This window comes from Cicer arietinum, chromosome 5 (genome assembly GCF_000331145.2).
Source record: "Cicer arietinum cultivar CDC Frontier isolate Library 1 chromosome 5, Cicar.CDCFrontier_v2.0, whole genome shotgun sequence".
Taxonomy (NCBI): Eukaryota; Viridiplantae; Streptophyta; class Magnoliopsida; order Fabales; family Fabaceae; genus Cicer; species Cicer arietinum.
In genome coordinates this window covers 26,342,680-26,354,119 of record NC_021164.2, presented here as the reverse complement: position 1 = coordinate 26,354,119, position 11,440 = coordinate 26,342,680, and the positions used below count along the sequence as shown (strand labels likewise).

Genomic DNA, 11,440 nt, shown 5'->3' with positions numbered 1-11,440 from the left:
CCCCTAAAACCTAAACCGTAAACCCAAAACCTTAAACCTTAAACCCTAAACTCTAAACCCTAAACCCTAAACCTTAAACCCTAATCCGTAAAACCAAAACCTTAAACCCTAAACCCTATGCCTAAACCCAAAACCCTAAAACTAGTAAGGACCACAAATGACCTAATATATTAATCCATTCAGACTTTTGCACTTATTAGACCAACTACATTGAATAAAAAAGAAAAAGGAATAGAATAGAACACGTAAGGACCAATATCACATACAATATTAATGCTTTGAGCCTTTACAACTTATTGGACAAACCAAAATAAATATGAACTAAAATCGCTAAAAAGAAACATATCAAAAACAAAAATTACATAAAATCCAAAACTAGTGACACTTATGCGGTTATTCGATGAACGACATTAATGCACTTCTTCGACGAACTAAATTGATTAAAAACCGAAATGGTCTATAAGAGACCTATACACTTAACTCTAAACCGTAAACCCTAATCACTTAACCTAGTAAAGACCTAAGTGACCAAAGATATTAATGGATTGAGACTTTTGAACTTATTGGCGAACTACAACGGATAACAACTCATAAATAGATTACACCTTATAAATAACAAAATGACCTAAAATAAATATCCATTTTGAATTATGCACTTGTATAATGACATATATTGAATAAAACCCAAACCCTAAACCCTAAACACTAAACCCTAAATCCTCAAAACCTAAACCCTAAACCCTAAACTCTAAACCCTAAACCCTAAACCCTAAACTCTAAACCCTAAACCCTAAACCCTAAACCCTAAAACCTAAACCGTAAACCCAAAACCTTAAACACTAAACTCTAAACCCTAAACCATAAACCCTAATCCGTAAACAAAAAACCTTAAACCCTAAACCCTAAACCCTAAACCCTAACCCCTAAAACCTAAACCGTAAACCCAAAACCTTAAACCTTAAACCCTAAACCCTAAATCTTAAACCCTAATCCGTAAAACCAAAACCTTAAACCCTAAACCCTAATGCGTAAACCCAAAACCCTAAAACTAGTAAGGGCCACAAATGACCTAATAGATTAATCCATTCAGACTTTTGCACTAATTAGACCAACTACATTGAGTAAGAAAAAAAAAAGGACTAGAATAGAACACGTAAGGACCAAAATGACATACAATATTACACTACTAGAAAAAACGCTTTTAGAGACCACATTTTCGGTCACTAAATGGAGAAAATCGGTCACTAAATCAATTAGCGACCGAATTAGTGACCAATTTAAATCAGTTGGTAAACTGCTCGTCGCTAGCTGTTGCGACCAAATCAGCGACCGAATTTAGTGACCGATTTAGCGACCGAATTTAGTGACCGAATTAGCGACCGAATTTAGTGACCGGTTTAGTGACCGAATTTAGTAACCGGTTTAGTGACCGAATTTTGTGACCGATTTTGTGACTGCATTTTGTGACTAATTTTGTGACCGATTATTGAGATTGCTATATCCTTTCCGAGTTTAGATTTTTTGGAGGTTGAAGTGTCAGCTCCAGGGACTGCGCAGAGTTTAACTTTATTTCTCTTATGACTTGTTGATGTTGCTTCGGGTAAAGCAGACTTATCATCTTTATCAACAGTCATTCTTTCTCCCTTCAACGGGACAGATGATTCTAGATGGGCAAGGAAGAGTTGAATAATCAATTAAAAGAATTTTGACAGGTGTTTGTGTGTCTCCCCTACACTTATACCTTTTAAAGTATGTCAATGACTTTATTCTTACCGGATTCAACTATAGATGTCGGCATCATTAGAGAGAGATCAGCCAAAGTTTGCAAAGCATTCAAGGCGTGGATTTCATCTAGTTGATAAAGTAATAAAATATTGTCAATTTAGAGAGATAAATGAAAATTTATATTTTATGCAAAAGTCCAACCATTAACCTTGTCCCCAGGTTAAGGCAGGAAAAGGAATTATAAGTTGCATAAACAATTTGCATAGATATCTCTAGCGCCAGAATTACCTCCAAAAAAGAGTTTTTTGTTTCTTTTCCGCTGACTTGTTGGAGTGAATTGCTCAAACTTTTCATTAATAACCTCCATATTCTTTTCCTTCAAATTCAAAGAACGAAAACTAAGTCCTTCTTCAGTGCCGCTGCATGCTTCTCCTCCATCATCAAGCTGATAATTTCCAACATTTTTCACTCTCTCTTTCTTTCTGTAATTTTTTTCTCCCTTCCGAAGAACTTCACCGGTGCCCCTGCCTTCCATATCCATCAAGGAACCGGTATCTTTAACATATTCTCCATTTTCAGCTCCCCTACTTTCTATACTACCTTCCAAAAACTCTTCATCCACGGAAACATCACGAAACTTGGCACGAGCCGTCTTAGACATTTGGTTCTAGTTGGAAAAATTACAAAAAAACAAAAATCACTTTTAAAACTACATCATATCAAACATAAGCAAGTTATTCACAAAGATTTCCATAAGATAGTATTTGAATGCTAGCGCTTATTCACACATTCAGAACATTTACTCAGTAAATACCATTCTTTCCCAGCTCTGAACAGGAGAGGACTTCTGTTCTTCTCTCCTATGTGGTGTTCGAGAAACTAGGGGAGAGCTCCCTCTCTGTGCAGCCCTGGTTAATGCCAAAGCTACATGTGCAACTTCGTCATCATTAGCATCAACAGTGGACTTCAGGCTTCTTTTATTAGGTGAAACATAATTCTCCCTATCATCTTGCTTGTAAGAGTGGTAAACTGGGACTCGGGGTGTCCTTTTCCCAACAGCACGAGGTTGAATACCTGATTAATTGAATAACCATCAATATTGCAATCCACTGCAGATTATCTTACAAAGTGTGAAAAATGTTGCAAGGAATATGAGCACAACTAACAATTCAGAAAATAAAAATTGCTACTCGTATTTCAATATTTGGGTTGAATGGCGTTGAAATAGGAAATTATTCTATCTGCACATTTTGTGCTATTTGAAACACAATGGAAGGGAGGGAAAGTTTAAGAAGGGTGTAATTTTATCACTGGTACTACTTAATTTGAAAATTTTAGCCACAAGGAATTTCCACATATAGGAAAGAAAATCCTAACAAAGGCAATGGGTGCATGATCAAGATCGCTGTGAAATACCAGACTTCATTGAGAAAGTAATGCAAACTCTTATATTTCAACATAACAACTTCTCTTGATGATAGCACTTGACATCAGCTGAATCACAACTTAATTCCAATTATTCAAATTGGGGAAAAAATTGCAGATATTAGACACGAGCAAACATAAACCATGGTAAAATTAATAAACTTCATTCTCTCCTCTGATTCGGATATGGTTAGCGTCAGAAATCAAGTACCCCAAAACCTCAAGTTGGTAAGTCTAAGCTGACATGATTTATATATCTAAAATACTCCCCAAATTCACCAAATTGAACAGGGCAGTTACTGTTAGCTTTGAAATTAAAGTTATACTTTATTATTTTTATAGAAATCTATCCTAATTAAGTTTATTAGCTCCTCAGTAAGTTTATCGGCCACATTAGAGAACAATTATCTTCAATATCAAATATCGCAAGCTTTAAGTTATGGTCGAAGTAGGATTAAGGATCTCATATTTTGGATCTTACGGTTGCAACATTGCCATAAAAGCAAATTAAATTTCAGTAAACACATTGCTACAACCATAAATTTCAGTAACAAATTATCCATTTTAGTTAAAATTACTAAAAGAGCATTTTATCAAACACCTTATATGCAGAATATTTTTACCCCCTTTAGTTTAATAAATTGAAAATGATTACATCACAGAAAAAAAAAACACAAATAATGAAGCATAATCATAAAATTAGAATATAAATTCTTTACCTTTTGGTTCACGCCACAGTTGTAGTTTAACGGTTTAAGAGACCCGGTTGACTTCACGTCGTAGTTGCGGAGGTTGGAATGAGAGGGGATTAGCAACGAATGATGGTTTTAGGATTTGTGGTGGGTTGAGAAAGAAAAAAAGAACTGATTTTTTTTGTAGAAAGAACGGTTGCCCTATTCAATTAGGCTGGGAGTGGTTGACATGTGGTGTTGAGAACGTACGGTAGTAGGAAATAGGGGTTTTAGTGTTTATTTGGGGGTTTTAGTGTTTATTTGAGTAAATGGAAAAATAAAAACTTTGACAGCACAAATATTCAAATACATGAATACATAATTTTGTTTTTTATTTCTTTTTTTAATTAGTTATTAAATATTTCACATTTTCTAAAAAAAAAAATTATGCAAAAATTATTTCACATTTTTTGTTTTTTTATTAATAAATTAAATTAAATTATGTAATTAAAAAATAGTTAGTGACTGAAATTTTGGTCGCTAAAATTTAGTTGCTATTTCAGTCTCTAATTTTTGTTAGCGACCAATTTAGTGACAGAATAATATTTAGTTTCAAGGATTAAATTTTCAGTCTCTATTTCGGTCGCTAGTGTAAAAGGCAAATTTTCTATTAGTGATAATTAGCGACTGCAATTGTAGTCGCTATTTCAGTCTCTAAATTTAATTAGCGACCGATTTAGTGACGAAAAAATATTTAGTTCATAAATTCAAAATTACGGTCTCTATTTCGGTCGCTAGTGTGACTGAAAATATTTGGTCTCTAAATCGGTCACTATAGGCGAAATTTCTAGTAGTGTTAATGCATTGAGCCTTTTCAACTTATAGGACAAACGAAAATAAATATGAACTAAAATGGCTAAAAAGAAACATATCAAGAACAAAAATTACATAAAATCCAATACTAGTGAAACTTATGCAGTTATTCGATGAACTACATTAATGCACTTATTCGACGAACTAAATTGATTAAAAACCAAAATGGTCTATAATAGACCTAAACACTTAACTCTAAACCGTAAACCCTAATCCCTTAAACTAGTAAAGACCTAAGTGACCTAAGATATTAATGCCTTGAGACTTTTGAACTTATTGGCGAACTACAATGGATAACAACTCATAAATAGATTACACCTTATAAATAACAAAATGACCTAAAATAAATATCCATTTTGAATTATGCACTTGTATAATGACATATATTGATTAAAACCCAAACCCTAAATCCTAATCCCTAAACCCAAAACCCAAAACCCTAAACCCTAAACACTAAACACTAAACCGTAATCCCTAATCCCTAAACTCTAAACCTTAAACCCTAAACCCTAAACCCTAAACCCTAAACCCTAAACTCTAAACCCTAAACCCTAACTCCTAAAACCTAAACCGTAAACCCAAAACCTTAAACCTTAAACCCTAAACTCTAAACCCTAAACCCTAATCCGTAAAACCAAAACCATAAACCCTAAACACTAATGCGTAAACCCAAAACCCTAAAACTAGTAAGGACCACAAATGACTTAATATATTAATCCATTCAGACTTTTGCACTTATTAGACCAACTACATTGAATAAAAAAGAAAAAGGAATAGAATAGAACACGTAAGGACCAAAATCACATACAATATTAATGTTGTGAGCCTTTTCAACTTATTGGACAAACCAAAATAAATATGAATTAAAATGGCTAAAAAGAAACATATCAAAAACAAAAATTACATAAAATCCAAAACTAGTGACACTTATGCAGTTATTCGATGAACTACATTATTGCACTTATTCGACGAACAAAATTGATTAAAAACCGAAATGGTCTATAATTGACCTAAAAACTTAACTCTAAACCGTAAACCCTAATCACTTAACCTAGTAAAGACCTAAGTGACCTATGATATTAATGGATTGAGACTTTTGAACTTATTGGCGAACTACAATGGATAACAACTAATAAATAGATTACACCTAATAAATAACAAAATGACCTAGAATAAGTATCCATTTTGAATTATGCACTTATATCATGAAATGTATTGATTAAAACCCAATCCCTAAATCCTAATCCGTAAACCCTAAACCATAAACCCTGAACCCTAAACCCTAAACCCTAAACCCTAAACCCTAAACCCTAAACCCTTAACACTAAACCCTAATCCCTAAACCCTAAACCCTAAACACTAAACACTAAACACTAAACACTAAACACTAAACCCTAATCCCTAATCCCTAAACCATAAACCTTCAACCCTCAACCCTAAAACCTAAACCCTAAACTCTAAACCCTAAACCCTAAACCCTAAAACCTAAACCGTAAACCCAAAACCTTAAACACTAAACTCTAAACTCTAAACCATAAACCCTAATCCGTAAACCCAAAACCTTAAATCCTAAACCCTAAACCCTAATGCCTAAACCCAAAACCCTAAAACTAGTAAGGACCACAAATGACCTAATATATTAATCCATTCAGACTTTTGCACTTATTAGACCAACTATAATGAGTAAGAAAAAAAAAGGACTAGAATAGAACACTTAAGGACAAAAATGACATACAATATTAATGCATTGAGCCTTTTCAACTTATAGGACAAACGAAAATAAATATGAACTAAAATGGCTCAAAAGAAACATATCAAAAACAAAAATTACATAAAATCCAATACTAGTGAAACTTATGCAGTTATTCGATGAACTATATTAATGCACTAATTCGACGAACTAAATTGATTAAAAACCAAAATGGTCTATAATAGACCTAAACACTTAACTCTAAACCATAAACCCTAATCCCTTAACCTAGTAAAGACCTAAGTGACCTAAGCTATTAATGCCTTGAGACTTTTGAACTTATGAAATATGTTGATTAAAACCCAAACCCTAAATCCTAATCCCTAAAACCTAAAACCTAAAACCTAAAACCTAAAACCTGAAACCTGAAACCTGAAACCTGAAACCTGAAACCTGAAACCTGAAACCTGAAACCTGAAACCTGAAACCTGAAACCTGAAACCTGAAACCTGAAACCTGAAACCTAAAACCTGAAACCTGAAACCTGAAACCTAAAACCTAAAACCTAAAACCTAAAACCTAAAACCTAAATCCTAAAAGCTAAAATCTAAATCTAAAACCTAAAACCTAAAACCTAAATCCTAAAAGCTAAAATCTAAATCTAAAACCTAAAACCTAAAACCTAAATCCTAAAAGCTAAAATCTAAATCTAAAACCTAAAACCTAAAACCTAAATCCTAAAAGCTAAAATCTAAATCTAAAACCTAAAACCTAAAACCTAAAACCTAAATCCTAAAAGCTAAAATCTAAATCTAAAACCTAAAACCTAAAACCTAAATCCTAAAAGCTAAAATCTAAATCTAAAACCTAAAACCTAAAACCTAAATCCTAAAAGCTAAAATCTAAATCTAAAACCTAAAACCTAAAACCTAAATCCTAAAAGCTAAAATCTAAATCTAAAACCTAAAACCTAAAACCTAAATCCTAAAAGCTAAAATCTAAATCTAAAACCTAAAACCTAAAACCTAAAACCTAAAACCTAAAACCTAAAACCTAAAACCTAAAACCTAAATCCTAAAAGCTAAAATCTAAATCTAAAACCTAAAACCTAAAACCTAAATCCTAAAAGCTAAAATCTAAATCTAAAACCTAAAACCTAAAACCTAAATCCTAAAAGCTAAAATCTAAATCTAAAACCTAAAACCTAAAACCTAAAACCTAAAACCTAAAACCTAAAACCTAAAACCTAAAACCTAAAACCTAAAACCTAAAACCTAAAACCTAAAACCTAAAACCTAAAACCTAAAACCTAAAACCTAAAACCTAAATCCTAAAAGCTAAAATCTAAATCTAAAACCTAAAACCTAAAACCTAAAACCTAAAACCTAAAACCTAAAACCTAAAACCTAAAACCTAAATCCTAAACCTAAAACCTAAAACCTAAAACCTAAAACCTAAAACCTAAAACCTAAAACCTAAAACCTAAAACCTAAAACCTAAAACCTAAAACCTAAAACCTAAACCCTAATCCCTTAACCTAGTAAAGACCTAAGTGACCTAAGATATTAATGCCTTGAGACTTTTGAACTTATTTATTGGCGAACTACAATGGATAACAACTAATAAATAGATTACACGTAATAAATAACAAAATGACCTAAAATAAATATCCATTTTGAATTATGCACTTATATCATGAAATATATTGATTAAAACCCAAACGCTAAAACCTAATCCCTAAACCCTAAACCCTAAACCCTAAACCCTAAACACTAAACCCGAAACCCGAAACCCTAAAACCTAAAACCTAAACCCTAAACCCTAAACCCTAAACCCTAAACCCTAAACCCTAAACTCTAAACCCTAAAACCTAAACCGTAAACCCAAAACCTTAAACCTTAAACCCTAAACTCTAAACCCTAGACCCTAAACCCTAAACCCAAAACCCTAAACCCTAATGCCTAAACCCAAAACCCAAAAACTAGTAAGGACCACAAATGACCTAATATATTAATCCATTGAAACTTTTGCACTTATTAGACGAAATACATTGAGTAAGAAAAAAAAAGGACTAGAATAGAACACGTATGGACCAAAATGACATACAATATTAATGCATTGAGCCTTTACAACTTATTGGACAAACCAAAATAAATATGAACTAAAATGGCTAAAAAGAAACATATAAAAAACAAAAATTACTTAAAATCCAAAACTAGTGACACTGATGCGGTTATTCGATGAACGACATTAATGGACTTCTTCGACGAACTAAATTGATTAATAACCGAAATGGTCTATAATAGACCTAAACACTTAACTCTAAACTGTAAACCCTAATCACTTTACCTAGTAAAGACCTAAGTGACCTAAGATATTAATGGATTGAGACTTTTGAACTTATTGGCGAACTACAATGGATAACAACTAATAAATAGATTACACCTAATAAAAAACAAAATGACCTAAAATAAATATCCATTTTGAATTATGCACTTATATCATGAAATATATTGATTAAAACCCAAACCCTAAACCCTAAACACTAAACCCTAAATCCTTAAACCTAAACCCTAAACCCTAAACCCTAAACCCTAAACTCTAAACCCTAAACCCTAAACCCAAAACCCTAAAACCTAAACTGTAAACCCAAAACCTTAAACACTGAACTCTAAACCCTAAACCATAAACCCTAATCCGTAAACCCAAAACCTTAAACCCTAAACCCTAAACCCTAAACTCTAAACCCTAAACCCTAAACCCTAAAACCTAAACCGTAAACCCAAAACCTTAAACACTAAACTCTAAACCCTAAACCATAAACCCTAAACCCTAAACCCTAAACTCTAAACCCTATACCCTAAAACCTAAACCGTAAACCCAAAACCTTAAACACTAAACTCTAAACCCTAAACCATAAACCCTAATCCGTAAACCCAAAACCTTAAACCCTAAACCCTAAACCCTAATGCCTTAACCCAAAACCCTAAAACTAGTAAGCACCACAAATGACCTAATAGATTAATCCATTCAGACTTTTGCACTTATTAGACCAACTACATTGAGTAAGAAAGAAAAAAGGACTAGAATAGAAATGGATAATGTAACATTGACTAAACTGATTAAAAACCAAAATGGTCTATAATAGACCTAAACGCTTAACTCTAAATCGTAAACCCTAATCCCTTAACCTAATAAAGACCTAAGTGAACTAAGATATTAATGGATTGAGACTTTTGAACTTATTGGCGAACTACAATGGATAATGTAACACCCCGATTTTTTTTTTCTTTTCAAAAACAAATTCATGAAACAAAGAATAATTAAGTAAAATACCTTGGGATAATTATATAAGTCAATATAATTGATACGCAGCGGAATAGTTTTTGAAATATGAGTCCCAAGTATTTACACAACAGCGAGTGATACATGGAATCCATTAACATAAGATGTCGTGCTGACAATATGAGTAAAGATACAATCTTCCAATTTAAAATAAACGCATTCCAAAATAAAGACATTTGTTCCCTCTATGTCAACTGTAAGACCCATAATTTTAAAGTATACTTTATGTATTTTAGTGTATTTTGGTATTGAACTCGGAGGCTTTTTAGCCAAACTTATTAATATTTTGGAGTTTATATGACCAAAAAGATACTTGTTGCCCGATTAAAATTACTCGTCCATAAATAAATTAAATTAAGTATGGTGAATCCTTTACGAAGAATTTAATGTCTTATGGGTGAAATGGTAAATTTAATAAATATCTAGATATTTGGAGATATTTGTTAAAAGTAATTAATATATATATATATATATATATATTAAAGATTCCTCAAGAATAGAAACCCAAGAATAGAAACCCAAGGCTTAGTGGGTTAGAAATTAAAGATTCCTCAACTTCATTCTTCCTCGTTGTTTCGAAAACGAAGAAAAACGGTGTTCGGGATTTCAAAACCGTCAAACACAAACCTTCCCGTTTTATCTAGATCTAAGCTTCGTTTCGCAAAGAGATAGAAGGGAAAGTTGTTCACTACCACGCTACAGTGCTAGGGAACCAACTTTGGAAGCGACGTTGCGAGCGGAGATTTTACAGGATTTACTTGCGGTACCGTAATCGCGAGTTAAAGCTAACGTGAAGGTAAGGGCTCCTTCCAAACTTCTAGTTTGCATTTAGGGACTTATCTATGGTTGTATGGAAAAGAATTTTGTTAGGATTAAAGTGTTGATTTGGGGAAAATGAATTTAAGGCTTTATGGGTAAAATCTTAGAGTTAGGTTTTGATGATATTGATGAATGTTTCGCGGAAAATGAATTTAACCCATTGGTGTATGAAGACGTTGCGAGCGGAGATTTTTACCGGATTTACTCGCGGTACTGTAATCGAACGTAAAAGCTAACGTTAAGGTAAAGGCTCCTTCCAAACTTTTAGTTTGCATTTAGGGACTTATCTGTAGTTGTGTGGAAAAGAATTTTGTTAGGGTTAGAGTGTTGATTTGGGGGAAAATGAATCTAAGGCTTTATGGGTAAAATCTTAGAGTTAGGTTTTGGTTATATTGATGAATGTTTCGTGGAAAATGAATTTAAACTCATTTATGTATGATTTTGAGTAAATGAAACTTGTTGTGTTTGAGTGGTGGATTGTGTTGATTTGTGTTCGTCGTATTTGACGTGTTCTTAATTAATACTGATGAAATTTGATATGTGTATGGTTGGATTTTGTGGAGAAATGAATTGATGTGTTTTGGTGGATCGTGGATTGAATTGGAAAATATGTTTGAGTTTGTTTGGTGTGGAATTTGAAAACCATTAGAGTTAAACGAGTATTAAGAATGGGGAATCTCTTAATGTCTTGTTTACTTAATGTTTGTTGTGAAAATCGTTTAAGTTAAATGAGAATTAAGAATGGGGAATCTCTTACTGTCTTGTTAACTTAATGTTTGTTTTGAAAATCGTTTAAGTTAAATGAGAATTAAGAATGGGGAATCTCTTAATGTCTTGTTTACTTAATGTTTGTTTTGAAAATCGTTTAAGTTAAATGAGAATTAAGAATAGG

At 32.6% G+C, this 11,440-nt stretch overlaps 1 protein-coding gene across 1 annotated transcript; it reads right to left on the bottom strand.

Annotated features, from left to right (window-relative positions):
- Positions 1-1,397: 1,397 nt before the first annotated feature.
- LOC101493977 (protein ALWAYS EARLY 2-like) lies at positions 1,398-2,815 on the bottom strand. Its single transcript, XM_027335271.2, has 4 exons — positions 2,540-2,815; positions 2,014-2,392; positions 1,774-1,851; positions 1,398-1,663 (listed from the first exon to the last, which is right to left on the bottom strand). The coding sequence occupies exons 1-4, from the start codon at positions 2,540-2,542 to the stop codon at positions 1,398-1,400; spliced, it is 726 nt and encodes a 241-aa protein (XP_027191072.1). The 5' UTR covers positions 2,543-2,815.
- Positions 2,816-11,440: the final 8,625 nt, after the last annotated feature.

Bases quoted from the DNA above. Each gene is read 5' to 3' on its own strand.
- LOC101493977 (XM_027335271.2), bottom strand. The intron at 1,852-2,013 runs GTAATTCTGGCG...TTTATCAACTAG, and splicing joins CAAAAAACTCTTTTTTGGAG to ATGAAATCCACGCCTTGAAT. The intron at 1,664-1,773 runs GTAAGAATAAAG...TTGCCCATCTAG, and splicing joins GACATCTATAGTTGAATCCG to AATCATCTGTCCCGTTGAAG.